Source organism: Lepus europaeus, chromosome 20, assembly GCF_033115175.1.
Source record: "Lepus europaeus isolate LE1 chromosome 20, mLepTim1.pri, whole genome shotgun sequence".
In the NCBI taxonomy this organism is placed as follows: domain Eukaryota; kingdom Metazoa; phylum Chordata; class Mammalia; order Lagomorpha; family Leporidae; genus Lepus; species Lepus europaeus.
In genome coordinates this window covers 34,114,566-34,142,481 of record NC_084846.1, presented here as the reverse complement: position 1 = coordinate 34,142,481, position 27,916 = coordinate 34,114,566, and the positions used below count along the sequence as shown (strand labels likewise).

The window sequence follows — 27,916 nt, the reverse complement described above, 5'->3', positions numbered from 1 at the left end:
ACGAAGAACATGGACTTCTCCAGTTGCTCCATTTCTGACCCGGATCCACGGGAAATGATGAGCTAGGACTGTGACCCTAGAGGTGAGTTGGCCTTGCCTGGTTCAGAGCCCAGAAAATGGGGTCTCCCCATGAACAGAGAAAGTGGCCCTGCCTGAGACGGAGGGTGGCGCCCTGACTGAATAGCCTCTCTCCTGGATGAGTGAGCTAAGGCCGCCTTTACAAACATGGCGGAGGGCGGCATAAACAGAGAGCTGCTCCCTTGCAGTTGCAGAGGCTGAAGTCCAAGTTCACCGTTATCTGCAGGGCTGCTTCTCCCTCTCCTCGGCTGAAAGTCCGGTGTTTCAGCCCTGATGTCACCGGGTCTTCTCTCTCCCCAGTCTCCTCTCTTTATACAGACACCACTCCTTCGGGACCAGAGCCTGTCCTGGTGACCTCATTCTAACCTGCTCCCCACTTTATCAAAGGTTCTACGTTCTTCACATTCTGAGGCACACGGGGTTAGGACTACAACGTGCAAATGTGTGAGGGACACAATGAAGCCCATAACAATTCCCAATTTTTAAGATTTATTTATTTACCTGAAAGGCAGAGAGAGAGAGAGAGAGAGAGAGAGAGAGAGAGAGAGGAGTGATTCATCCCCCATCTGCTGGTTCACTCTCCAAAGGCTAGAACAGTAGGGTCCTGGCCGGGCGGAAGCCAGGAGCCTGGAACTTCATGTGGTCTCCGATGTGGGTGGCAGGGGCCCAGGCACTAGGCTGTCTCCTGCTACCTTCCCGGGTGCATGAACAGGGGGGTGGGTGAGAAAACAGAGCAGCCGGGGCTCAGCCCTGTGCTCCAAGCTGGGGTGCCGGCCCTGCAGGTGGCTTGTGGTGCCAAGACACGGCCCCACCCTCCCCAGGCTTCCATTGCAGCAGCAGTAGCTACAGAGGGGAGGGGGAGAGTTTCCATTCATCACAACAAAAGTCTTGTCAACCTAAAACAAAATCACCACGTACTGGGCCTGTGCTGTGGAGCACGGCTAAGCCTCTGCCTGCAGCACTGCATCGCATAAGGGCACTGGTTCGAGTCCCAGCTGCTCCTCTTCTGATCCAGTTCTCTGCTATGGCCTGGGAAAGCAATGGAAGATGGCCCAAGTCCTTGGGCCCCTGTACCCACATGGGAGACCCGGAAGAAGCTCCTGGCTCCTGGCTTTGGATCGGCGCAGCTCTGGCCGCTGCGGCCATTTGGTTCACCAGCACATGAAAGACCTTTCTCTCTGTCTGTAACTTTACCACTCAAATAAATAAATTAAAAATCTTTTTAAAAAAAGAAATTCATGCATAGTTTTTAAAATATAAATAAAGAATAAAAACAATCAGTTGAGACCAAAGTATCTTTCTTTGGACCTAACCAGAACGTCAATCCTGAACACTAGGAATTCAAGCAGGCTGCAGGCCACCACGCTCTGTGGAGCTACCACAGGGGCTGTATCTGGAGCTAGAGTCACAAGGGGTGTGATTACATCGCTTACTTGTGGGAACGTATGATTGGCAGGCAAGGGACTGGGCGCTGCTGGGTAATTCGGGGGGAAACACTGAAGTTTTACAAATGGTTACCAAAAGCCAGCGAACGCCCATTGGCCCAGGGCAAAGGTCGACCTGGACTTGGCATGTGCGGCCAGCTGCCTGGTTGAAAGGCGCTCCCTGAGTCGACTGAAAGGGCCCTGACCAGAGCTGCTCTTCTTGGATTTCTGCTAGGACACACGAACATCCCTACTAGGAAGGGCCCACTCCATCGTCTACCTGCTCCCTTGCACCCCACTCCCATAGCTCCTCCCAGCCCTGCCTCTCAGCAGGAAGTCTCTGAGCCCCAGGCAACATTCTCATTCCCTCCTCTCACCCCCCATGGCCCCATTCTCCACTGCTTCCTCCCCACCACACTCAGCCTGGGCTTCCCGTACTGGCTCCCAGGGCTCTGCAGTGGGTGCACCCAGGGTCCCTCGGAGAGGCTAGGAAGGGCCTGGCTGCTGGCCTCTGGGAGGCCTCCTGCTGGGTCGGCTGGGCCTCCTCGCCCCACCCCTTCCCCAGTGAGCTCTGGCCCAGGCCCCGTGAGTGGGAGAGGACAGCCGACAGATGTGCCAGATGTTCCCAAGCCTCCTCCGCCTCCGTGTCCTGGATGGGGGCAGAGGGCAGCCTTGTGATTTCCTGGGGCAGATTTCCACGGGGGCCGGGGCTTTCGGAAGCCGCCCCGAGCCTGGCCCCGCCTCTCTGCAGCCTTGCCTCCGTGCCTCTGCCTCCTAACAACGGCCTGGATCGGCTGCCCTCCTGGCCAAGGGTCTCCCAGCTGCCTGTCTGCCTGCCTGCCGGAGGCTCCAGGACCAGGGGGAGGGGTCTGAGTGAAGGTCAGTGCAAGGCCAGTCTTCTCGGCTGCTCTTCTGTTTGCATCCGTGCATCCTGGGCCCTGGCACACCGCGGTCCACCGAAGCTGTGCAATACAGGAATGATGCAGAAATGAGTGACGAGGCTGAGCAAGGCTGTGTGGTGCGGGGCTGTGCGGTGTGGGGTAGAGAAGGGAGGCTGGGGTAGGCCAGGGAAAGCCCCCCGGGGGAGGCAAGCGCACTTGACCCCTAAGGCCTAGGTGCTCGGATCAGGAAGGCAGGAACAGAAGAACACCAAGAGAAAGTACAGCCTGGGAGTGAGTGTCCCAGCACTGGAGCTATGCAAGTTAGCGGGACACTGGCAGTCCAGAGGGCTCCCCTCCGGGAACACGCGAGAAGCCCCAGTGCAGCAGAGATGCCCAGGCCTGCTGCTGACGGAGCCCTGGCACCCAGGACCCGGGCGCGCCCTCAGCTGCAGCAGGAAGAGGTAGGACTTGGGTTTCATGGCAGCTGATCCAGAAGCCTTTTCTTGAGCCTCAGGCAGGTCTGTCCCCAGAGGGTGGCTGCGGCCCTGCCCCCCTGCCCCAGGGCTCCACACAGTGAGCAGTGTGTCGGCAGGGGGTGGGGAGGAGCCAGGCTGCACAGGCTGGGGCCCAGGCAGGCTAAGGCTCCAGTGAGAACGGGCTTTGCCCCCGACTCCCACGCCTCCCCCCAGCCCCACAGGCCCCAGGCCTGAGTTCAGTGGCCCCAGGGGTGCTGGTGGAATGGACTAAGGATCAGCAGGGTCAGGGGCCATGTAGCCTCCCAGGGAACCCCGGCTACATCCAGGGACTCCACAGAGCACAGGGCCGGCTGTCCAAGGGCCTGGCCTGGAAGGCTGGAGCCCTGTCTCAGCCCCTGCCCAAACTCCGATTGTCTGCAAGATTCGAGGCACGTCCCTCTCCCTCTCTGAGTCCCATGTTCTGGTTTACAGAGGGCTCTGCAGGAAGGAAGAGACAGGAAAGATAAATATGGCCAAGATAAACTTGGCCACATCTGTAAAATGGGCTTTCTAACCTCGGCCCACCTTCTATCTCTCTGTGAGGAGCGAAAACCAACATGGAAGTGTCACACGTCAGCACGCCGTGCCCTCCGATGGCCCCACAAGCCGGCCTCGACCTGAGGATGCAGGCTATGAGGAGGTGGGGGGCCCTGGGGCTCTCTCCCTCCCTGTGGCCGCCCGGTCACCCTCAGGTCACTTCACTGCAGGCTGCTCCCTTGTAGGCCTCCTCCTGGCCTGAGAGGGCAGGGCGGTGTCCCTCTTCACCATGGCTCTAGGTCCCGCCCGGTCTGACACCCCTGAGGGCTGCAAGCATGCGTGTAGCAGACCTCACTGCACCCCCACTCCCCAAAGAACGACTCAGAGCGAAGCAGAAGCATAAAAAGGGATTCCTTTGGGTGCTGTTGGTTTCCAAGAATTTGCTGTAGAAGCAACAGAGAAATCATGGGAGAAATAAGAATGTTCCACCTCTTTATAGCTATTTTTTAAGATGTATTTTATTTATTTGAAAGGCAGAGTGAGAGAGAGAGAGAGAGAGAGAGAGAGAGAGAGAGAGATCTTCCGTCCACTGGTTCACTCCCCAGTGGCTGCAATGGCTGAGGCTGGGTCAGGCTGAAGTCAGGAGTTTGGAGCTTCTTCCTTCTACTTGGGTGCAGAGGCCCAAGCACCTGGGCCATCTTCTGCTGCTTTCCCAGACAGGGAGCTGGGTTGGAAATGGAGCAGCCAGGACTCAAACTGGCACCCATATGGGATGCTGGCATTGCGAGCAGCAACTTAACCCTCTCCATCACAATGCCAGACTCTTCATAGCTATTTTAATTCACTTTTATTTCCACAAACATTTTCTTCTCTTTTTTAAATAATATTATCAGACTGTCATTTCTTCCAAGTGGTCATGACTAATTGAGCATTTACAATGTCTCAGACATGGCACTAATTAATGAACCCTCATCACAACCAATATATTCGACCCAAAACCTAACGTCCCTTCACAGCTGGGGAACGAATGCCCGGTACGTGTGGTCGGGGCATCCACAGCGTTCTGGAATGCCCACAGGCACTGCTGGACACGCTCAGCACAGACCCACGCTGTGGAGCCTACACTCTGGTGGAGAGAGGTGAACATGGCGGTTGCACAGCATTGTAGCAGAGGGTGGCATGGAGAAAATTCTTAGGAGAGGAAGAGGCATTGGACATGCCGGAGGCAGCAGCAGGGTGGAGAGCCATGTGGCCAGAGTGAGACAGACAGTATCTTGGGAAATGACTGATGCTAAGGCCCTGGGGCAGGAACAGCCAGGAGGCCAGCAAGACTGGCATCAAGTGAGTGGAGGAAAGAAGCAAGGTGCCGAGGCCAGGCAGGCAGCAGCCATGGGCCCTCCTGGTGTAGGCCAGGCCTCCTGCCTGCTGCTCGGTGGAACAGACTGTGGAGGGTCTGCAAGCAGTCGGGTTTGAGCTATAGTTGGGCATTGTTTACTCAGGAAGGGAGGTGCAAGGGGGTCTGGGAGTTGAGGGGCCGCCGTATTTTTCTGTGGCTCCAACCCTGGCTTGAACCCAGGTCCAGTGAAGGCCAAACTCAGGGCCCACTCTGGGACCTGACCCCTCTGAGAAGGGAGAGGCCAGAGCCAAGGGGACCTGGGCAATTTGAAGGCTGCGCCCTGGGCTGGGGCTTCGGAGGGAGGGAGGGAGAGAGGGAGAGGAGGGGGCAGGGAAGGCGGGAGTTGGGGGAGTGGGGCCCTAAGCAGCTTGGGGAAGGAGGGTGGGTGTCCCGTGGCAAATCCACACCCACCCCACCGGGAGCACGGCCTATGGCAGCCAGCTGAGGACGGAGCGAGGCAAGAGAAAGGGGAGAGCAGACTGCTGGGGCTGAGCCCGGCTCAGGCCCTCGGATTGCTCAACAGGCCGCTGGAGCAGCCCAGCTCCCTCCCCTCCGGGTGGCCGCTGCCCACACCCCCAGGTCACAAGAGCAGGAAGCTGCTTCCAATTAGACTCACAAGCATCCCTTGGCCTTGGCCGGAGCTACCACTCAGGGTGTAGGAAAGAGGAGGAGGAGGCGCCCGCACCCTGTCGCTGCCTTCCGGGGTACCCAGGGCTCAGAGGCAGGGCCGCAGACAGGTGGGGAGGGTGACCCGGATCTGGACTTGGGGAGTGGGGGCGGGGCCTTCTGTGCTTAGTGCAGGTGGTGAGCCCAGGACTGCTGTTCAAACATCAGTTTCCCACTCCCCCCTCTCCTGGCCAGGGCCCCCTCCCAAGGACCGGCCTCTGCCCACAGAGCTATCCTCGGGGGCTTAGTGGGGAACACTGCCCTGAACATATTTGGGCGGACACCAGGGGGCCACTGACCAGGCAGTCTATGGGTGTGGCCTGGGAAGGACCTAGGAATTTGGGGACCCATGGGAGGCAACGGAGCAGGGAGGTGAGCACGGAGCCATGCTGCCAGACTGCCCGGGTGCCTGTCCCAGCCCAGGCACACACACACACACACACACACACCCCATACAGCCATGCCCAAGTCAGCAAAGCTCTTTCTGCCGGTCTCCACAGGATTCTGTAAGATGTGCGTGTGTGCGTTTACTAGGAGAGCCCTGGGCATCGTTAGCACTTTAAACATTCATTCACTTATCTTTGTATTTGGAAGGCAGACAGAGAGAGAAAGGAGGAGGGGGAGATCCCATCCACCAATTCGGTCCCCAAATGCCTGGATCTTGAAACTCCAGCCCCTCCCACATGGGTGAGCAGAGACCCAGCTAGTTGGGCCCTCACCTGCTGCCTCCCAGGGTATGCGTTGGCAGGAAGCTGGAGCGAACCTGGGACAGGAACTCTGGCATTGCAATATGGGCTGCTGGCATCCCAAGTGGCAACTCCGCCTGGGCGCCAAATACACATCCCTCACTATCATCTTTAGTGCCCAGCTCCAGGTGCTCACAGCAGGCTGGGTGCCGAGGAATACCACATGGGGCCTGGGGGCGAGCCTTCTCCTTCCACAGCGCCCATGCCCGTGAGCTGGGTTCCCCAGGAGCTGGTGGAGCTGGAAGCAGCACAGACGTGTGGGCTGGTTTTAAGCCCCAGCCATGCCCCAGCCCAGAGCCCCTGCACACCTCTTGCAGCCATTGTGGGCTGACAACCTGCTCACTGATGCCAAGGAGGAGGAGACTGGTCCTCGGGATGACAGCAGGGGGCCTTATGGGGTCTCAGGGTGCTGGGAGGCCCAGGCTAGGCCAAAGTGAAGCTCAGTGCTGCTCTCCCCTGCCCTGGTCCCCCGTGAACCCACGAGAGGCTAGCACCCAGATCACGGGCTGTGCCGGGGAATAGGGTGGTGCAGGAGGGGTGTGTAGGTCCCCACACACTTGTGCTAAGGCCACGTGACAGACGGGCTGCTGATGGATAACTACGGACTCAGAAGCTTCTTTCTGGAGCAACTTACCCCAGATACAACCCCAGAACTGGAGCATCAGGAGCAGGCCCTTGGCTGGTGTCACAGGTGCCGCTCGGGCCGTCTGCATCCAGGATCACAGCACCTGGGTTTGATTGGCGGCTCCAGCTCCCGACTCCAGCTTCCTGCGAGTGCAGACCCTGGGGGCAGCCAGGGTGCCCCAAGTCGTTGGGTGCCTGCTCCCTACGTGGAAGACCTGGATGGAGTTCCAGGCTTCAACCCCTAAGCACCAGCCCTTTGTGGGCATTTGAGGAGTAAACCAGCGCGTGGTGGTTCTCTCTCCCTCTGGCACATACACAGAGATTGGATAAAGGTAGCGATGATAGAGGTGATTGACGGATATAGACACATGAACGTCTTACACAGAGAGACAGTCAAAGCTCTGCAGGACCCCTCCCACTCAGTGCCACAGGGCCCACTGCCCACGCCTTCCCGCTAACCCTGCTGGCAGACGGCCTGCCTTCCACCCCAGCTCTGCAGGTTCTAAGCCTCCGAGGACCCGGGCCTCTCACTGGCCTGGGAAGGCCCCCCACCCCGCCGCTGCCCTACAGGGTTGTTATGAGGATGAAGAAGATGCAGCGTGGAAGTCTGCACAGGTGCTGGGCAGAGAGAGGCTGGGTTCCGCCCCCTCCACGGCCTCCCTGCCCGGCTCCCGGTCCCGTGCTCCAGGCAGAGCCTTCTCCCCGGGCCTCTTCCGGGCGGCTGGCTCTGTAAGCAGGTCTCGTGGCAGCAGCAGCCGCCGCGGCAGCCTTAATTTTAGTTCTGGGCCCGGTAATTTCCCGTGATTACAGGCCCTGTCAGTACAGCGAGCGCTCCAGCTGCTCGGGAGCCAGCAGGCCTCGCCAGAGCACGGCGCGGGCGTGTGCTCGCACACGTGCCTGCACGCTCGGGGACACACGTGGACCGTGCTCTCAGCAGGGGGCCCGGCCCTCAGCCAGGCTCGCTCACGCGGCCCCTGCGCGCCCTCGTTGACCCCATCAACAGCAGCTACCACTTGCCTCCCTCAGCAGGTGACAGGTCTGACCGCCGTAGGGGGAGAGAGGACAGGGACAGGGAAGCTGCAGGACAAGGACACCCACTGCCCCCGCTCTCCTTCCAGAACCTTCTTTGACCATCACCTGTGGCTCCCAAGGGAGAAGCACCAGAAGAGATGCCCCTTCCTTCTGCATTGAGAACCCCTAAGTGCTCTGTGTGCATGTGTGTGTGTGTGTGTGTGAAAGAGGCACGTCGCCCAGCGGACAAGTATTGGTTGGCCGTCTGCCATGGCTCTGTTCAGGCACTGAGGAGACCGCGGTGAATGAGACAAGGGGAGGAGCAGCAGTAAGCGTGCAATGAGACCACAGGATTGCACCTCGGTACCCGCAGACTCCATGTCTGCGAATTCTCCTCGCTGACCCCCCAGGCAGTGACACAGCAGGTGCAGGGCAGTGAAATGGTGGAGTGGCCCCATGCACGCGGGCCCAGCTGGGGTCAAAGTGCCACCCCACCGCCTGGGCCCAGCTGCCACACTGCCAACACGCGTCCCTCTCTCTGTCTCCACACTGAGAACAAGCAGTCTGCTCAGGGCTGTGCTTCCCGCACTATTGTACTCTGGCTTGGTGGGTTCACTGACGTGGCCCCCAGACAAAGTGCGTGGCAGTAACCAAGGGAATGTGAGCAGGGCTGCAGGACGGAGGGGGTCTGGGGACCCCTGCAGGGAAGCAGAGCCCAGGAGGTCTGTGCACCGGTCACCAGGACCCGCCTGCCGTCCCCCAGGGAACAGAAGGTCACAGGACCCCTCACAGCACAGCTGTTGGGACAGCGACCACTTCCTGAGGCAGAGGTGGGGGCTCAGCCAGAGAAAGATGCAGGGACAGAGTGGGCAGGAGACACAGGAGCGCGGTCTGCTCGGGAGAGAGAGGGCGGACTGGCACACACAAAGCCTGGCTCTGTCCTGGAGGCTGCGCCTGTGCCTAAGGGTTCCTGGGCCTGGGCCTCTGGCAGCCCTAAGGTCAGAGGACGAGGCCTCCGCAGGCCACACGAGGGTCCACCGGGCAGGAGGCCAGCTCTGGAACTGTGGTCCTCTCCAGCCCCGGCCTCTCCCCAACCCCTGGCTCGGTCACTGCCCCCTGCCGAGCCGCACCCTGGGGTCCCAGCTTCCTGCTTGCGCCTCCGATGGGTGACCACAATGCCTGTGCCAGACCCAGTGCCCAGCGGCCTGGCACCCCACCCCCTTCTCTCCGGGGACCTCCTTCGCCCCCCCAGCAGTCACACCCCCCCCACACACACACACTGTAATAGGAGCCCTGGCCACTGCTGAGAGCCACAATAGCTTGCAGCCCAGCCCCAGGCCCGCTCCGGGACCTCCTTCTCACTCCCTCTCAATGCCTGCCCCGTGACTGTCCCCATTCCCCAGGGGCTCCCACAGCCTGTGCTGCCCCTCGCCAGCCACCACCTCAGCCCCCGGTCCCTTCTCACTGCCCAGGGAGGGAGGGGTCCCCCCAACATGAGCCTCCTCCATCAGGGCCGGGTCCCGCCCCCTTGCTCAGCACCCTCTGGTCTTGCCACACCTTTGTCAAGCCTGCTCCTGCTGGGGGCTGAGCTGCCGGCCCGTGGCGCACAGGTCCGGCTGGGCTGGAAGGCAGCCGGCCATGCTCAGGCCGCTGGACTCCACGTCGCACCTGCTCTCTCTCCCCTCTCCGGCTGCTCCTCTGCAGCATCCAGGCTCCTGCTCCCTGCGGGGGCTGGGGCATCTTGGAGCCCCTGCAGGCTCAGGTCGGAGCGCCCTCTCCCCTCATCCCTCCCTCTCATCCCTGAGAGGCCTCGTCCGTGTCCCTGGGCCCACCCCTGCCAGGATTCCCACAGCGCAGGGGCCCCACAGCCGAGGAGCCCGGAAACCCCACTGCATGTCCCCCGCAGCGTCCCCACCGGGCCACGCCCTGAAACGAGCCCCTCGCTGCTTCTGCTGGATCTGTGTCCCTTTCCCTCCTCACACATCACTCTGGCTCGAAGTCAGACATCTTCAAAACCCCGCCCTACCCTTCCTACCACCATCAAATCCTGCCTTCGGTCCCTTGCTTCCAGTGGGGGAAGTCCCAAATCCAGTCTTCACACGCCAGCCAGAGGGAGGACTGGGAAACCTTGCCTGGGTGCATCCCACTCGCCCAGTGAGTAGCTCTGGACACAAAACCTCGGTGTGACTCTCCCGGTCCTGCACCATCTGTGTGCTGCCCCCACCATGCCTCGGGCCCCCCTCCCCTTTTCCCAGCTCACGAGTTCCTCCCTGCTACCTCTGGGCCTTTGCATGTGCTGTCACTCTCCTGGGTTTGTCTATGCACCTCTTTACCTGGCCAGTTCACACTCACAGTCTGATCCCAGCCTGAGTGTCACTTCCTATGGGAAGCCTTGTTTATTTTCTTTGTAGACTGCAGACAGTCGACACTCAATCCTGCTGTCGTGCGCTTGTCACCATGATCCCACAGTAGTTTGCGTGACGCGGTTGCCTCCCCGTGTTGCACACCTGTCACGTGTGAGCAGCAGGCAGATTCTGGCTGTTCTTCATGTGTTTCAGGGTCTTCCCACTCTCTGAAGCCCCTCCCTGGGGAGGAGGTCAGACTTGCTGGTCCAGCCCTCACCTGGCTGGCGGGCAGGGTCACAGCCAAGGACGTGCCTGGTGCCGGGGCCTCTGGGACACTTAGGAGCCATAAGAGGAAGCTGGTGCCAGGTGGAGCAGAGCTTTTGGCCAGTGCAGTGGCGAAGGACTGGCTCCTCAAGACAGCCACGTGGCTTTCTGGCATTGGGTTCCCAGCATTCCCGGTCTGAGCAGCTGGGTCTGGGACCAACAGTGGAGCAGCGGGGACTTGGCCACGGTGGTTTCTGGGGTGGGAGACGGCTCTGCCTGAGCCTGAGCTGCCAGCCTTGGCTCTGCTGGGTTCAGCTGAGCCCCGTCATGCTCGCCCGGCCCAGTGCCCAGAGCCCACGTGCTAGCTGCAGAGGCAGACTGCACCTGGAACTTCTGAGGGCCCAGCTGTCTGCACGCCGGACACCCAGGAGGCCGGGGGTGAAGCCAGAGCCCCAGGAGGGCCACGGGCATATCAAGGCCGCAGCTCTGCAGTCAGGCACGGGGAGCTGAAACCCAATGGTCCGCCACTTTTCATTCTACTTAGGCAGCACCGGCCCACGGCACGGAGGGCCCTGGCTTCCAGGAGCGCGCCCACGGACACGGCGGCTGTGGCATTCAGCTGTGCATTACCCGGGCTAAAATGCCCGGGAGAAGCCGTTCACGGAAGCGCATCTCAGCTCCCGGCTGGGAGGTTCCCAGTCCAAGGTCCTGCGGCCCGCGAGCCTGGGGTCTGCGGGAGACCAGCAGTGTGGAGCCTGTGCGGTGGGGGTGGGGGTGGTCTGGGCACAAGGCAGGAAGCGGAGAGCCCAGGGCGCAGGCCCCGCTTCCACCGCCAGCCCTGTGTCTCCAGACAACTACCTTGCACGGGCCATAATCAGATCAGGCCTCCACCCTTCATCCATCAGCCGCTAACCCATTAACCCCTCACGTGCGGCTTCGGGGTTGCCTGGTCTGCATGAGTGCGGGCAGCCAAACGGCTCCCAGAAACACGCGGCATCATCCGCTGAGCTGAAGCAGAACCTCGACCTCCCCCTCCCTGCCCGGACCCAGGCCCTGGTGACAAAGCCTCGCGGAGCTCTTCACAGCTGAATGTCCGAACTCTCTCAGGGTACCTGTCACCAAAGCCGGTACCTAGTGACGAGTGGGTGAATGGAGCGCTGACGCCAATGGGCGTGAGAGTCCCTGGCTCTGAGGCCACCGTCCCCCAATCCTTGATCCCCAAGCTGAGACCAGCCGCTTCCTTTGCTTCCGCCAGCAGACGGCGGAAGCGGCCACCGTGCAGCCTGGCACCGAGGGTTCTAGGTCTACATCCTCTCATCCAGGAAGCCTTCCCTGACTGCTCTGCCCTCCCCACACCCTGTCCTCTGACCTGACCTCGCACATCCCAGAAAATCAGCCCCACACACCTGAGCTTGCCCACATCCAGGTCCCCTGGGGGGTCTTTCCAACACACCTGAGGACCCTCGCTTTCACCTCCCTTCCCTCCCTCGTCCCCCCAGACAGGAGCCCAAGCCCTTCCTTCCCTTTAGGGAGGTCTCCTCCCAGGACCCGACGGGGTCATCTGGAAGCAGGACGCTGGAGTGGACGACGGGAACTCTGCTTTCGCAGGGACACACACTCCTGGTCAGAATCACACAGAGGCTCTGGTGGGCACTGCTTCCTGGCTCTCTGGCTCGCTCGCTTCTTCTCTGCTTCTGAGTCCTCCAGATGGGGAGGCCCCCTCTGCTCTCTGCTCCTGGACCCTCCCGCCCCAATCTGCAGCCTCTCACGGAGCCCAGCGTCTACCACCAGCGTCAGACCTCACCCTGGGCACCTTCAGCCCGGCCAGGGTCTTTGGCCGCTGTTACTCTGCCACCTGGTGGCCACAGGGAATATTGCACTTCTCGACCTCTGTCACCCACCTGCCTGTCCAGCGTGGCTCCTCAAAGCCCCTCAGATGTCCCCTACTGACCAACCCCTCCTGCTGCAGAACTGACAGCATGGCCCCGAGAGAAGACCCACCCTGCAGCCCCCAGTCCTCAGGTCCCTCGTGGAAGAGACCACAGAAGAGGCAAGGACTTGCGGCTCCAGTTAAAACGGGAAGGGACCGAGAGGTAAGCAGGGGCCCAGAGTGAAAACATAGGAGAGGGCTGGACAGCCCACAGGGGAGCCGCCTCTTCCACTGCCAACACCATGAACTAGCAGCTAACATAACGGCTGCTAACTAGCCACAAACACCAACCACCAGCAAAGTCAACAAACACCAACCATGAACTGCAAATATTAGCCTGGAGCATTGACATGAACACACACCACTGAGCGACCACCACTATTAGCACACTGTTGACGCAGGTGAACGCTCAGAGAGGCAAAGATATTTCGATGACAGTCATGGTGCAGGAAAACCATCACACGCTGTTTGCCGCATGGCAGCTCAACCCACCATGCCATAGTACCAGCGTCCACATTCTACTTTCAAGTAGAGTTAGAACTCGCACTGTAAAATTCACCCTTTGCAATGGGAGAATTTCATCGAGTCCCAGAGCTTGCAGTCGTTGCCACTGACTTCAGACACCTTCATCACCCTACAAAGAAACTCTGTGGTCATCAGCAGCCCCTGTCCCAGCCCTGGCGACCTCTGCCCCACCTGCTCACTCCACGGATCACACGTCTGCACATTTCCTATAAATGGGATTGTGACTTACGTGTTTGGGTACAATGTTCGAGTTGAGCGTTTTTTTCATCCGTTCACCAACTGGCGGACACGTGGGCTGTCCTGCGTTTTGACACTCCCATGAGTGAGGATTTCTGACAAGGTGTTGTGTGGAGCAGGGTTTTGTGTACACACCACGGCGGATTTGCTGGGTAACTCAGCGGTGGGTGATTTGAGGCTCTACGGGGGTTTTGGCCAAGGCAGCCAACCCCTGGCCTTGTATGAGGGCTCCGGTGTGCCCACACCCTCTCCTTGTCACTGCTTTCTCCACTCCGTTCACAGCAGGGGTGTGAGTGTGTCATGCGCTTTGGAGTGGCACTAACTCATGACATTGCGTGTTTCCATGTGCTCGTAGGTCACATGTAGGGCTTGTGTGTTGTTCTTGAGCATAAAAACAAGGTGCAAATACAGTGTGGCCTCAAGATGCTTCCAAAATGCGGAGAAGGGACTCCTTCAGGAAGCGCAAAGTTCTCGCTGTGAGTCTTTGGGTAACGAGATGATGGCTCTCTTTTTAAAGATTTGTTTATCTGAGAGGGAGAGAGAGAGAGAGAGAGATCGTCTCTGTTGATTCACTTCCCAAATGGCCGAGGCAGCCAGGGCTGGGCCAGCCTGAAGCCAGGAGAAAGGAACTCCAGCTGGGCGGCAGGAAACCAAGTATTGGGCCACCATGCGCGGCTCCCAGGTGCATTAGCGGGACGCTGGGTCGGAAGCACGGAGTGGCCAGGACTCAAATCCGGCCACTTCGGTCCAGGATGCAAGCTTAGCCTGCTGCACCACAACGCCCACCCCAACTGGCTTTCTCAGTCACCTCCCTATTGCTCAGCGTGAATGCTGCTTATGATGGAGCCTGGATCTTCAGGCTGTGCGTCATGGGCACTGTGTGGCCTTGAGCGTCACCAGGGCCCTCACGACTGTCAGGGGCAGGGGACCCATCGGCCCCCTCTGCCAGGCACACACCTGTGCCCCAGCTCACAGGTGGGATTCTGGGCCATTCTGCTCCTGGCTGAACAGACGCTAGAGCCTGGATACAGAAGAGAGAGACTCTGCTCTGGGAACCACAGAGCTGGGGGAAAGCATCTACGGCCGGCACACAGCAAATGCACCGGGCGATCAGCCCAAGGCCAGAGGCTGGAGGAGGAGGGCTGGAGTCTCAGGGCAATGGGGTTAACAACGGGAAGGCTTCCTGGAGGTGGGGGCATGGAGTGGAGCTCCACGGAACAGGTCTGCTGTGAGTGGACCAAGGAGGGAGATTTCATTCTGCCCCGCATGGGCTCCCTTCCTGCCTGGTCTCTGGCCAAGCCCCTCAGTCAGCAAGCAGCCCGGTGCCTCTCTCCTGGTTCCTGCCAGGGACAAGAGTGGCAGGGGGTAGGGATGTGGCTGTGGCGCATCACGGGGACCATCACTTGGGCAGCAGGCTGGGGCGCAGGAGGGTGTCATGAGGAGGACATAGGAGAAAGTCCTAGAGCTGGGGAGTCTCCAATCTAGAGAAACTTCCAGAACAAACCCCAAAGGCCACCAGACACAAGAGAGCTGCTCACACCCATTCACTGCCAGGGAATGAGAATGACCACGCAATGTCAACGTCACTCACATTGATACTGACACTGAGGAGGGGATCAACCGAGAGCTGGCACCGGGAGCGCGCTGGTGGGAGCGCGCCCAGACAGGTGCAGAGGGAGCAGGAACTGCCTGGGAGAAAGGCCGGCCACCTGGTAAGTCCCTAGGGGGAAGGGGGCAGCGTGGGACCCGTGGGCTGTGAGCTATGACACCAGGTGGCGCTGTGCGCAGTGAGCACACACAGCGACACGGGCCGCACAGACACAGGACGAGACAGACACTGTCCAGCCTGTGAGCCCCAGACTGGGCAAGGCGGGTGGAGAGGCAGTGTTTTCATCCGACACGCTGGCTGGTTTGCTGGCACAAGGAGCGGAAGGGGAGCGGCCTGGGGACCAGAGTGTGGTGCACAGACACAGGGATGAGGATGGTGTGGCCTGAGTGAGCAAGGGAAGCCACCGCTCTGCCGCCCAGGGCAGTCGAGGTGGAGACGCTCCCTGGAGACGCACGCACTCGCTCAGACCTGTCGACCGCCCAGCGACAAGTTTATTGGGTCTTCTGAGCCCCATCCCCTGGGAAGAGGAGCTGAAGAAGTGAGCGGGCTCCAGGGAGGCAGAGCTGGTCCTGTCCAGGGCCGGGCGGCAGCGTGGGCTGGAGGTGAGCCTCGAGGGCTCCCCTGGGGGCCCCATTGTCACTGCCTGAGTTCAGGTGTGGACGCCCGTCGCATCTTGTGTTCGGCTCAGCACAGAGACGTCAGCGCCTTTGCCCCACAGCGGGAAGCCGTGGGACACCTGGCAAGAGTCCTCCGGGCTGGCAGAAGCTCAGGGTCTTGGCCATGCCACTTCCGCAAAATCTCGGTCCTCACCTCCGGAGACAGGGCGGAGGAAGTTAGGGGGGTCCCACTGCCACTTCGCGACTCAGTGCCAATGAGACTGAAGGTGCAGGGGAAACAGAGGGGGTAGGGAAGTCCCGGGAGGCCCTGGAGGACCTCACTTCCTGCTTCCCGGGCGCATCGCTCACCACCCCCTTTAGCACCTCTCTGAGCTCAGGGAGAGTCCTAGGGATGCCGTCTGGAGCTCCTGTCCAAACAACACCTCTGCTCGCTCTCAGCGACCCTGGCCACCCCTGCTCTGGGCTCCAGCTCAGCTGTGCTCTCTGGGAATCTGGGCCATGGCTGAGGGCTGCAGCCGAGGGAACCCAGGGCTGCTGAGGATGGCTGCTGCGTCTTTGCATGTCCAAGGGACCCCTGTCTGTGCTGGAGACAAAGCAGGGACGCCGGTGGCCCTCCCGCAGCCGCCCCACCGTGTGTGCGGGTGGCGAGCTCCCCGTCACAGAGGCAGGCAGCCGTGTGGTCTCCAACACTGCTTCTCTCCCTAACTGTGGAGATGCCTTTGCTGGAGCCCACTATCCTCAGCCAGGGGCCCCCAGTCCTGCATCTGCACGCAGCGCCCCCAAAGGCTGCCCAGGACTCCAAGGGGCTGGGTTAACGCTGAGCACTTGGAAACACACGGCCACCAGGGGGAGCCAGTGACCCCACCCAGGATCCCACCTGCACTGACCCTGCCTCCCGGCTTCCCGCATGCCCCTCTGGCCTTCCTGGCTCCTCTGTCTCCACCCCAGCTGCTGTGCCCCCCGATCAGTTTTGTTCAATTTTAGGAACACAGAATCGGATCATCTCTTTAGACTCCCTACCCCGACCCCTCTCCTGACCCCTATGAGACCTTCCTCCACTTGCTGGTGAGTGCACAGTTTGACCCCGCTCAGAGAAGTGGATGCAAGATGCCTGCAGGGAGCATCTGTCTGTCTGATCCAGGTGCTCAGTACAGAGTCCCACAGAGGATCACAGGAGTCAGGGGGGCTGAGATGGGATTCGCAGGGCCTGGGCAGGAAAGGGGGTGGAGCTTGATGAGTAAGGGGTGGGCAGGAGCACCACGCACCTCCTGGTTGAGGAAGCAGTAGAGGATGGCGACCACGAAGCCCTGCGGGCCAGGGGGAGGAGGAGGGGAAGGGCTCCATCACAACACGGCCCAGGCCTCAGGCACCCTCAGTCCTCTATGCCTGCGTCCCACCCACCCCAGGCTGGGGCTTGGGCTAGGTGTCTGCGCCAAGGGGCTTTGGATGCAGCCATCACTGACTACGTCCCAGGTGACTGTCACAGGCAGCCTGCCGGGGCTCTACTCTCCACCCCGTTTCTCCCTCCCTGTGAATGAACACATGGCCAGGCCCACACCAGGTGCTCAGTGGAAGCAGGAGGGAAGGGTGGAAGATGGACAGACAGGTGGACGACCAATAGCCCCTACCCTGCCGTGCAGTCCCCAAGGCCAGCAGGCCGCGGCACCTGCCTCCTGCCCGGGGCCCCTCACCTGGAAGGAGCCCAGGCCCAGCTCCAGGGGCAGACGGACGCCCAGGCCGGCATGGTCGGGCAGGAAGTTGAAGAGGATGTAGTGAATGCCAAAGAGCGGGATGAGGAGGAGAGTTGACTTGGAGAGACGCCTACGGGAAAGACCAGGCCCAGGCCCTGAGGCTGGGGTGGAGACCCCCCCACACACACACACACCCCACCGTGTGTGCCCTGCTCCCGTCCATTCCCCACGCCCACCCTGGGCTTCCTTCGGGGCCCTGGGTCCTGCTGTGCCCTCTGCCAACTGCTCTCGTCCCCTTTTTCGCCCGTCTTCCCAAAGCAAGCTCAAAGGCCACTTCCTCCGGGCCGGCCCTGCCCAGCTAGGAAGCCTCTCCTTCCCCCAGGACCTGCAGGAACAGACCCCAGCACCCCGGCTTCTGTTGTGGTCTGAGAACACGAGGAGCAGCAGGCGGCCAAGGTCACGAGCGCCCACTGACGACACAGAGCTACGCTGAATCCCCTCCCCGAGGGCCCCCAACACACACGTGTGCACACAGGCACATATGCACACATACATGCACGCCCACACGCACACGCACACACACAGTACCAATACTGAGACCCGGGTTGGAGGCTGCCCTGAGCCGGCTCCAGTTTCCTCAGCAGGATGCGAATGATATTGAGAAAAAGCCCAAAGTTCACCTGGAAACAGAGCAGAGTGGTGGAGGGCACGGCCAAGGGGAGGGGGCCGAGGGTAGGAGCCCTGGGTCCCTGGGCCGCAAGGATGTGCAGTGCGTGGACACACAGACCCTGCAGAGCACCTCGCCTGGGATCAGAGGTTCTATACATGGACCCGGGGGTGGGGGAGGGCTTAGGACCCCTCCCTCTCCAGACCCGGAAGTACGAGTGGGAGGGCCAGGCCGGGCCTCCTGCCTCCAGCCACCTCCCAGGGCCGTGCCTGGCACGAAGCAGGTGTCTCACTGCATGCAGCTGCTAAGCTGAAGCCAAGGCAGGCGCTCTGTCTCCTCGCCTGCCCACCCAGCCGCTTCTCCCTGCAAGGCGGATGCTGGGCCACCAGCGCTCTGGCTACGGGGCCTGAGCACCCGAGGACGCCACCCCTGGCCTTGTCATGGTGTCGGGGCCCAGAGGAGCCTCCATCTCCAACTCCCTGTCTGGAGTCGTGTTTCCTGCTGACAGAATAAAGCAACACTGGCCCCAGGGACTGACCCCAACAGAGAGGACGATGGGCCCCTTGATGATCCACCAGTAGGGGGAGCTGTCGTCGAGGTCCCAGCACCTGCAGGGAGGAGGGGCGAGGGCTGAAGGACAGGGGCGTGGTGGCGGTGGTGTGCGGGTGCCTAGAATGCTGTCCCATCCCTGCTTCTGCCACAGCCCACGCGCTGCCCTCTCTCTGCCTAGGCCCCCACTCCCACTGACTCCACTCCTCTCTCCGGCATTCACAGCTCCCAGCCCACCTCTCCCCACAGTCTTCTCTCCCCATCCAGACTGGGCTCACCCTTCCCCTCCATTGGGAGGGATGGACTGCTGTCAGCCTCCTTGCTGAAGGACCCCTTCCTCCAGGAAGTCCCCCCAGAGAGCCCCCTGCCCCTGCCTCCCCTGATCCTCGCAGCCCTGAGACTCCAGCCCCAGCTCAGCTCACGCCTCCCAGGCCATGCTGGCCACAGGCTGGCCACCTTTGCTCCTTGCCCTTCCCCACGCAGGTGTCCGTCCCTTGCTGCAGCCTATGAGCCCCGGCATGAGTGCGACAAGGCGGCCACTGAGACTCACGCGACGTCTTCGAAGGCCAGCTTGCAGCCCACCCACGTGCCAGTGCACAGCAGCGGCAGCCCTGTGGGGGCACAGGGAAGACCCCAGTGAGGGCCCTGCAGCCCTCGCTCTGAGGTCTCCCAGCTCCCGCCCCCACTGCCCGCCCCACAGGGCACTAACTGAGCCCACAGCAGGGGCCCCCACCCCTCCCCTTCCTGGACCTCAGGGCCTCCTCCAGGGAGATGAAGGGAGCTTTGTTCCAGCAACCCGGACCTCCCCAGCCCTCCCCCTGCCCCCAGAAGCCCACCAGGCCTGCACACTCACCCCAGCCAGCCAGAACCAACCACCAGAAGGCCCTCCTGGAGCCGGGCGAGGGGGAGGCCAGGAGGCAGCTCAGGTAGACCGCTTCTGCCCACAGCCAGCTGAAGTTGGTCATGGTGGCGAAATGGGCGGCGGCCACAGCGACCTTGCACAGAACCTGGGGGCGGGGACCTGGGCCCATCAGTCGCAGCCTCCGCAGACCCGACCCTCCCTGGGCCGCCCTGAGCGGGTGATGTGACTGACGTGAGGGTTCAGAGTGCAGGTTTGGGATCCAGACAACCCCAGTCCGGATGCAGCAGGTGCTAGCTGGAAACGGCTCCCCCGGGACAAGCCCCTAGCCCCTGTCTCAGGCACTAGTCAGACCTGCTCAGGCCACAAGTGCTGCCCTCCCTGCTCTGCCGGACTTTCCCTTAACTCCCCAGGCCCCCGTCTCTGCCGATTATGTCAACCTCTCCCCATCTTCCCATCATGGCTTAGCGCCGAGCTGCCTCCTCCCTGAAGCCCTCTCTGGTTTCCTCCCTACCCTTCCTCCACCTGGCCGGTCCCCTGTGCCGGCCCAGATGGAAGGCCTCAGCTCCACCCGGCCCCTGGTGCACACACACACTCAGCCACGGAGGGAGGTGGTCGAGGGCGGTGGGAAATGAACTGAACGGCTGGGCGCCGGGAGAGCTGGTCTGGCTGGACACGACTTGGAAATGGCGCCCTGGACGCCGTGGTCCCGGAAGGCAGGACAGCGGGGGCGGGGCGGGGCGGGGGGCTTTCCTGCCCTGTGGCTGACTGCGGGCCCTTGAGGCACAGAGGCACAGAGGTGCGGCTCCCGCAGGCCGTCCGGGTCTCCCATGCAGCCTCCCCCGCCCCCACGCCCCCCCAGGAGCTGGTACAGTAGAGAAGCTGCAGTGGTCAGTCCTGTCCCCAGGGAACAGTGTGGCGTCTTTCAGGAACACAGCCCCAGCCTTGAGGATGAAGGTGATGAACAGCTGAGCGTGGATGTAGTTCCGGGGGCAGCGCAGCCTCCTGCGGGGGGGGGGGGGGGGCGGTGAGGCGCCAAGGGCAAGGTGGGCGGGGCCTGAACTTGAAGCTTTGGCTAGCCTTGCCGGCCGGCTCACCACCACTACCCCAGGGCTCAGAGTTGGTGCAGGAATAAAGGGAATGACTAGTGCCTGCTGCAGGGAGCTTGGAGTCTGGGGAAACTGAGGCAGGAAGGCAGGCACTGCCCATGGGCTCCCAGAGGGAGGGGACACACGGCTTAGATAAAGAGCAGTCCTGGGGGGCACCCAAAGTGCTCGGAGGCCCTGCCCTGAGCCAGACAGCATCCCTGTGGCCCCCGGAGGGCATGGCCAGGGCATCCGAGTAGGAGGACCGGAGGGGGGCTCATGCCCGTGAGTCTTGGAACAGCACAGGCCCAGCGGCCGGCTCTGCCTCTGAAGGCGGCAGGGCCTCGGGGCAGGCGATGCTCAGAGGCTTGGAGCCGCCGAGAAGGACTCTGGGGAGGAGCGGGGGTTCCTGGGAGCCAAGGGCTTGGCGTTCCGGCAGACACACACGGAGAACAAAGGGGGCATGGCAGCCGTGGCCTGAGCCCCGCATGGCAGAGGCCAGGAGGCATCCCGTGGGCGGAGGGACGGGTCTGCCCATCCGGGAGAGAAGGAAAAGCTGCCAACCAACAGGATGCCTGGGTCTGGGAACCTCTTGACCGTTCAGACTTGGTGCTGCCGGCGCTAGGGAGCCAGCGAGGGCTGCTGAGCAAGTGAGGAGGGGACCAACCTGAGAGCCAGCAGGATGGTGATGGCCACAGACAGGGCGACACTGGAGAGGCTGTGGCCCACGGTGTAGATGGTCTTCACCGTGGAGAAGTAACTGTGCTGGGGAGAACAGAGACAGAGCAAAAGCTCAGCTGCTGGGCCCTGGGGAGAGGCAGGCCGGCCAAGCAAGCAGGTGCAGCCTCGGACTTCTCCCGGCTCCCGCACCTGTGCAGAGTGGTCTGTGGGTGCCATGGAGCTCCCTGCCTGCACCGCGGCTTCCGCTCTCTGCACCTGTCTCCCACCTGGCCTGCTGGGGAGGGGAGGTGGGGACAGGGACAGGAGCTGCTTAGCTCTCCCGCTGGCTGGGGGCAGGGGACTCATCACTGGGGAATGACAAATGCCCAAGAGGAAATCAGCTTGTTTATTGATATCCAGCTTGCTCACTGGCTTGGGAACACAGTGTTCCTATAGGAAGGGGACAGCCAGGGACAGCCACCGGCAGGGAAAACGCTTCCCAGGCCTAAGTGTCTGGATCCATGAGAGGCCAGCGTGCTTCCCAGAGATGGGGTGCAGGCAAGGGACGGGGGCGGGGCCCGGCACTCACTGCCCCCCTCTGGCTCAATCTGTTCATGTGAGAAATGCCACAGTCCTGCTTCACCTTTCCTGGCTTGGGGGAAGAGAAGTGGGGTGATGGGGGCGGGAGGCTTGCAGAAGCCCCAGCTTCATGCAAAGTGAGCGCCGTGTTGGCCCGGAGTGAGGGCGCCTGCGACATCACTTCCATTGATTGCATGGCCACACACACTGCTGCACAGACCAAGGACAGAAGAAGTGGGAAGCCTGCCTAGGCTGCCCTCAGCCTTGGTTTCCCCTAAAGCTCCCTGCCCTGGAGATGAGGTTCACCAAGGAGATAGGAGAAGCATTATCTCCGGTGCCCCTCCCTCTGAGCCAGGGGCCCTGGGTCCCCCTTGAGTGAACTAGCTCAGACACAGACTCTGGAGACACTACTGCCCTCTGCTGGATAACTTCTGTAATGACCGTTCCAATTCAAGGCTGCCGAGGCAGTGGCCGCCGCTCCACAGTCCACCGTGCACACAAACACCCACGGACATCCTGTGAGACGTAGGAGCCTCTTACCTCCTCAGCCAGCAGCTCCAGAGGCACAGGGCAGGCCACAGGGTAAGGCGGGGAGGGCTCGGACCAGCCGGTGACCGTGCAGTCCCGCTTCACGGCCCCTGGGGTGAAAGCAGCAGTGTGCATGACTACAACCCGGCCAAGCCCCAGGGAGCTGGAAAAGCCATGGGCCATCAGGTGACCTGCCCACCAAAGGCCGGGTCCAGCCTGCCTGGGACACTCCGTGGCCTCAAAGGTGCCATCCATGAGACAGAGAACCCCCTCAAGGGACAGAGCATGGTGATCTGGGCTCTGTGCCCCGAGGGGCTCTCCGCCCCCGACACTGGGCCAGGTGAAGCCGGCACTGGGCACCCGCCCAGCCTCCCCTGTGCTGAGCAGCCAGAAACATGGAAGGAACGAGGCACACCCTGGCCCCTCTGCCATCACAGCCAGACCTCTGCTAACCCCTGGAGAAGCCCCACTCGGTGCCTGCCCCAGCAGTGTCACCCAGCTATGCCCATGCATCCCGCCCACCATGTGGTTAGCACTCATCCTGCCCAACTCACAGGTCGCAGGTGCACGGTGGGAGGTGGCTGCCTCGCCCAAGATCACATTGTAGGAGAGTTAGCCGGTATCCAAACCCAGGTCTGCCTGCCCCCAGAGCGGGCCACATGTCCCCTAGGATCTCCCCTGCCTGGGCCCCAGAGCCCCTCACCTGGCGCTGAGCTGAAGTGAGAGAAGAACTCCGGGCAGGGGAGGGTGACCCACTCGCCGGAGCCTGCTGCAGGCCAGCACAGCAGCCCGTCCCAGGTCCGCGGGCAGCCTAGACCGAGAGACGTGAGCGGGAGACCGAGCCCGGGGCGAGGTGACTCTAATGGTGTGAGCGGTGAGGCTGGAGGAGGCAGAGGGGTCGGAGCAGCCACCACCTCCTCCCCAAGCCCATACCCAGGGTGGCGTTGGGTGTCCCCCGTGCTGCCTGCAGACAGGCGCTCTCGTCTTCTCTCAGCTGGGCGATGAAGTCACACTCGGGGTGCACCTGGCCCAGCACCTGGCGGAAAGGGTTAACAGGGTCTCAGGACAGCGGCAAAGCTGACTCATGGCCAGCCGTGGCGCTGGTGCTAAGCCCGGGCTGAGTCACGCTACTCTGTGAGTGTTTGATGGACACTGGGGGTGTGGACGGATGGAAGAGAGGAAGGAAGCGACAGACAGGGCTCTGGGCTTTCACTGCCAGAGTGGGGACAGCGGACAGTGAGTGACCACGTGGGAGGGACTCAGGGACCTTGCAGCAGGCCGGTGGCCTGGGAGAGAACCAATGGTGGGACCACCCCCACCAGCCCTGTCCCGACAGGGGGCGTCTCTCCAGTCCCCAGCTACTGGCTCCATTCCCCAGATCCTGCCTGGGCTCAGCTCTGATGCCTCTGCCTTGCCCTGGGAGCCTCGGGCTGCAGATGTCACTGCTGCCGAGACCCTGGGCCCCGCGTGCTGAGGGTGCCACACTCAGCTCTCGGCTTTGTCTCCCGCACTCAGGGATCCCAGGACTCAGGGATCTGCCCCGGGGCAAGGCCTTTCCTGCCCCCTGCATCTCCCCACGCGTGCAGGCAGGGAAGAGGGGTGCCGACACATTCTGGGATCCCTCACATGCTGGGACATCCCTCACATTAGTCTCACTCAGCCCCGCAGAGGGCAGAGAGCGGTGGCCCTGCTGTCCCCCCTCCCCGATGGCCCACAAGCCCCATCCCACCTGCTGTGACCCCAGGGCCAGCGGGAGGGGGAAGTGAGGTAGTCACAAGGGGGCTGAAGATGGGGCTGGGAAGATGGACCCTGCCAAGACCAAGTGGACATGCTGCCCCCTTGCCTGCCCACATACAGGGGGCCCAGCTCAGCCCCTCTTCTCCTGGGGTCTGGGTCACCTCTCATGTACTGGGATCCTGGGTCACTCCTCATGTACTGAGGTCCTGGGTCACCCCTCATATACTGGGGTCCTTGGTTACTCCTCATATACTGGGGTCCTGGGTTACCCCTCATATACTGGGGTCTTGGGTCACTCCCTCTTATACTGGATCCCAAGGTCACCCCCTCAAATACTGGGGTCCCAGCTCATCCCCTCACATCCTGGAGCTTGAGGGGCACCCCCACCCCCTCACTCCTCCCCATCACTCCTGAGAGGAAGTGCCACCACCCTGGACAGCCTGGCCTCACCCTCCGTGACCGCTGCTGGAATTGTGTGGGGGTGGAGCCCACAATGATCTAGTCCCAGTCCTGGCCCTGGCACTGGCTGCCCAGTGACCCTCACGGGGCCTGGGGGCCCTTCCCTGGGGTGCACAGAGGCAAGCATGAGGGGCCCCCTCCCCTCAGAACGGGCGGCAGGGGGAGTTACCTACATTGTACCCTCTGCCCAGCTCAACAAATCAGATCCCGCTCAGGTGCAATAACCTGGCGAGCAGGCATTATCCTCGTTGTTTACCAAAGAGACAGGAGGGGGAAGGGAGGCTCAGGAAGAGCGAGGAGCACCCCCAGCCATGGCTTCCCCCCAGGTACCCTGAGACCCCTCCTGTCGATGCTGTCACTCGCAGCGACCTCCTGGAAAACAGGCTGGGGATTTGCAGTCCATACAGGGCGGGCCCTCTGCCCACGCACCAGCGTCTCAGGCCACGGGGCAGTATGTACTGGCCAAGAGTTCCCCCAGCCCCAGTGCCGTTATCAGAGCAGGGGCAGCTGGGTCTCCAGGACAGGTCTCCCACGCTGTCACTGTCAGATTCCAGTGTGTCCCACAGAGATGGGAAGGCCTGGAGAGCTTCTGGGAGGAAGCAACGGAGACGCACAGCTCAGAGAAGGAGCAGGCGTGGGCAGAGCGAAGGAGCTGATCTTGCACCGTCTGGGGGCAGACAGGGTCCCCATGGCCCCCAGAGGGCACAGCCAGGCGCCAGAAAGGATGTTTTAATAATCAGATACGTCTGAGTTGGAGCAGGCTGCCTAGGGAAGGGGAGGGGAAGGGTGGGGAGGGACAACCATGGGAAGCAGGACCTGGCCAAGCCCCGGCCAAGCCCTGATTGCTGGGGAGGCGCTCCACCTGGGAAGGGCCAGCAGGGTCCCCATCAGGCCCCTGCCAGGACCCGAATGCCCTAGGAATCGCAGATCTAGAGCCCAGCGGGAGAGGCAGGGGTGCCTGAGCTGACTACTCACGACTGGTAGAAGGCCCAGCAGGCAGAGGACACAGGCACTCCACGTCCAGCTGTCCATGGTTGGGGCTCTCGGCGGGTCCCTGGGTCAGCCCTGGTGCTCCTGGGCTCTCCTCCCTCCCCTCTGCCCCAGAGTACCCTCGGCCCTCCCTTGCCAAGGGACTGTTTGCATAGGCAGGAGCCAGCGCAGGGGACATAACCGGCTGCATATTCAGCACCAGGACAGCACACAGAGCCCCAGCCAGCCCCGGGGACTGTGTGTTCCCAGCAGGGAGGGGCTGAGCCCATCCCCCACCCCCTGCCACTCTGTCCGTGAGTCTGCTCCTGGGTCTGTCCTGATAGCAAGGACCCAGGGGGTGGCAATCTCAGCCCACCTCCTGCTCTGGGTGCGCAATATTCCCCACCATCGTCGGGGCTCAGAGCTCCGCAGGCCCACGCTGGAGAGAACGCCCCCTTGGAGGACCGGCGGGAGTCCTGTGCCTGCCCACAGGAAGCGCTGGGCTGCTAGCACTCCCAGCCCCATCCCTAGAGCTCAGAGCTGCCGGCTCCCAGGAGGTGGCACAGAGGGTTAGCCGCTGCCTGTGATGCTGGTATTCCCATGGGAGCTCCGGTTCGAGTCCCAGCTGTTCTACTTTGGTTGCAGCTCCCTGCTAACGCACCTGGGAAATTAGCAGAAGATGGCCTGTGTACTTGGGCACTGCCTCCATGTTGGAGATCTGGTTGGAGCTCTGGGCTCCTAGCTCTGACTTGGCCCAGCTCAGCTGTTGCAGATGTTGGCCTCTGTCTCCCCCTCTTCCTGTCTCTCTGCTGTTCAAATACATACATACATACATCTTAAATAAACAAACAACAAAATGCACTGGCTAGCAAGTGTCCTACAGGCGGGGCCTGGCTTCTCAAGCTGACAAGGACACCAGCCCCGATGGCGAGGTGACATCTGCAAATGTCACAGCTCTGGATTTCTTGCAGGGCTGGTCAACGTCTCTCCAAAAATCCTCATGGCAAGAGGGGGAAAGGAGTCTGATGGGGGACGTGGGAAGTGCTCTGGGGATGTGGGCCGCACTGAACCTGCAGCAGCAGCAGCAGCCAGAGGACCTGCACAGCTGTCCAAACCACCGCCTGCCTTCATTGCCTGGCCATCTTTACTACGGCTTTTAAAGGTTCATTTGTTATTTATTTGAAAGGCAGACTGAGAGAGAGAGACAGAGAGACAGAGAGATTAGCCTTCTGCTGGCTTATTCCCCACACTGCCACAATGGCCAACCCAAAGCCAGGAGCCTGGGACTCCAGCCGAGTCTCCCAAGTGGGTGGCAGGGGCCCAAGCACTTGAGCCATCCTCTGCTGCCTTCCCAGGTTTGCTAGTAGGGAGCTGGATTAGAAGCAGGGCAGTCATGACCGAAACCAGTGCTCACATACGGGGATGCCAGCATCGCAGGCAGCGGCTTAACCCACTGCGCCCACAACCCTGGCCCGGAATCTCCATTGCCAAAGCTAGAGACAGTGCTCTAAATTCTGGATCTGCAGGGCATGCTAGAATTTGATAGCAGGTTTTATCTTGGAATGCCCCGGGAGCTGGACGCTGGGCTCACCAGCCACGCCTTCAGCCCGGGGCAGGTCATGAACATGGAAGCCGTCTCGCCCCCACGTCTGGATGGTGGAAGCGTTTGACATCAGCAAGGCAGCGCTTTTCCATTTCGCCTCGCTGACAACAAGATGCTGTGGAAAAATATTTTGCAAAAAACATGAAATGCCCCGAGGCCCCGACCCGCCCTACCTGTGCACGGAGCTCACCGGAGACCTGCATGGCCACGTGCCATGTGAGCTTGGCCCATGTTGGGGGAGAACCGACTGAGTGAGGACTCAGGGGTCGGAAGAGCAGCGGCTGAGAAGATGCGACCTGGGGAGGACACGAGTACGTCCTGTCCTCCAGTGCACAGGAAATGCGGCATCGGTTAATCACGGCCGACCACTAGCATCAGTATCAGCAATAGGGATGCTTAACAACTGACACTGGTCTGACCAGTGATACCAGTTACAGAAAGGGGTAGGGAAATGCAAGCTGTAACCAAGGGGAAAATCAGTCAGTTTAAGATGATGGACCGAGCAGAGGTATTAACACAGTTATAGCAAACAGGCTGCGCTGGCAGCTCAGCGACAGCCCCAGAGATGTCAGCGCAGTTCCTCCATCAAAAGGAAAAGACAGAAACATGGAACTCCCTAAAAAATGAAACTGGGAACAGTGAATAGAAGGTGGAAATGGAAAGCCCTATTTTTCTCATTTTACACTCCTTAGAAGGTAACTGACCCTTATGAATATAAATGCAGAAATTCTCATCAAAATGCTATCCGATCATATTCAACAGCAGATAAGGCCAAGTTTTCTAGCCCACAGTACAAGAGCGGTTCAGTATACTCGGAGAATGAGGAGGTACATAAAACAATGCAAAAGCCATTAGGCCGTGGGGCCGACACAATGACACAACGGGTTAAAGCCCTGGCTTGAGGTGCCGGCATCCCATATGGGTGCCGGTTCTAGTCCTGACTGCTCCTCTTCCGATCCAGCTCTCTGCTATGGCCTGGGAAAGCAGTAGAAGATGGCCCAAGTCCTTGGGCCCCTGCATCCACATGGGAGACCTGGAGGAAGTTCCTGGCTCCTGGCTTTGCATAGGTGCAGCTCCAGCCATTGTAGCCAACTGGGGAGTGAACCAGCAGATGGAAGACTTCTCTGTCTCTACCTCTCTCTGTAACTCTGTCTTAAAAAAAGAAGAAGAAGAAGAAGAAGAAGA

At 61.2% G+C, this 27,916-nt stretch overlaps 1 protein-coding gene across 1 annotated transcript; it reads right to left on the bottom strand.

Annotated features, from left to right (window-relative positions):
• Positions 1-15,412: 15,412 nt before the first annotated feature.
• Positions 15,413-25,191, bottom strand: GHRHR (growth hormone releasing hormone receptor). Its single transcript, XM_062178887.1, has 13 exons — positions 25,135-25,191; positions 22,897-22,999; positions 22,667-22,774; positions 21,976-22,073; positions 20,864-20,961; positions 19,984-20,116; positions 19,106-19,259; positions 18,803-18,863; positions 18,242-18,311; positions 17,625-17,716; positions 17,037-17,166; positions 16,611-16,652; positions 15,413-15,538 (listed from the first exon to the last, which is right to left on the bottom strand). Exons 1-13 carry the CDS (start codon positions 25,189-25,191, stop codon positions 15,413-15,415), a joined length of 1,272 nt encoding a protein of 423 aa, XP_062034871.1.
• Positions 25,192-27,916: the final 2,725 nt, after the last annotated feature.

Bases quoted from the DNA above. Each gene is read 5' to 3' on its own strand.
- GHRHR (XM_062178887.1), bottom strand. From the start codon at position 25,191: ATGGACAGCTGGACGTGGAGTGCCTGTGTCCTCTGCCTGCTGGGCCTT. The intron at 22,074-22,666 runs GTGAGGGGCTCT...CTTTCACCCCAG, and splicing joins TCACTTCAGCTCAGCGCCAG to GGGCCGTGAAGCGGGACTGC. The intron at 16,653-17,036 runs GTGAGGGGCCCC...CCTGGCCCGCAG, and splicing joins TGGGCCTGGGCTCCTTCCAG to GGCTTCGTGGTCGCCATCCT.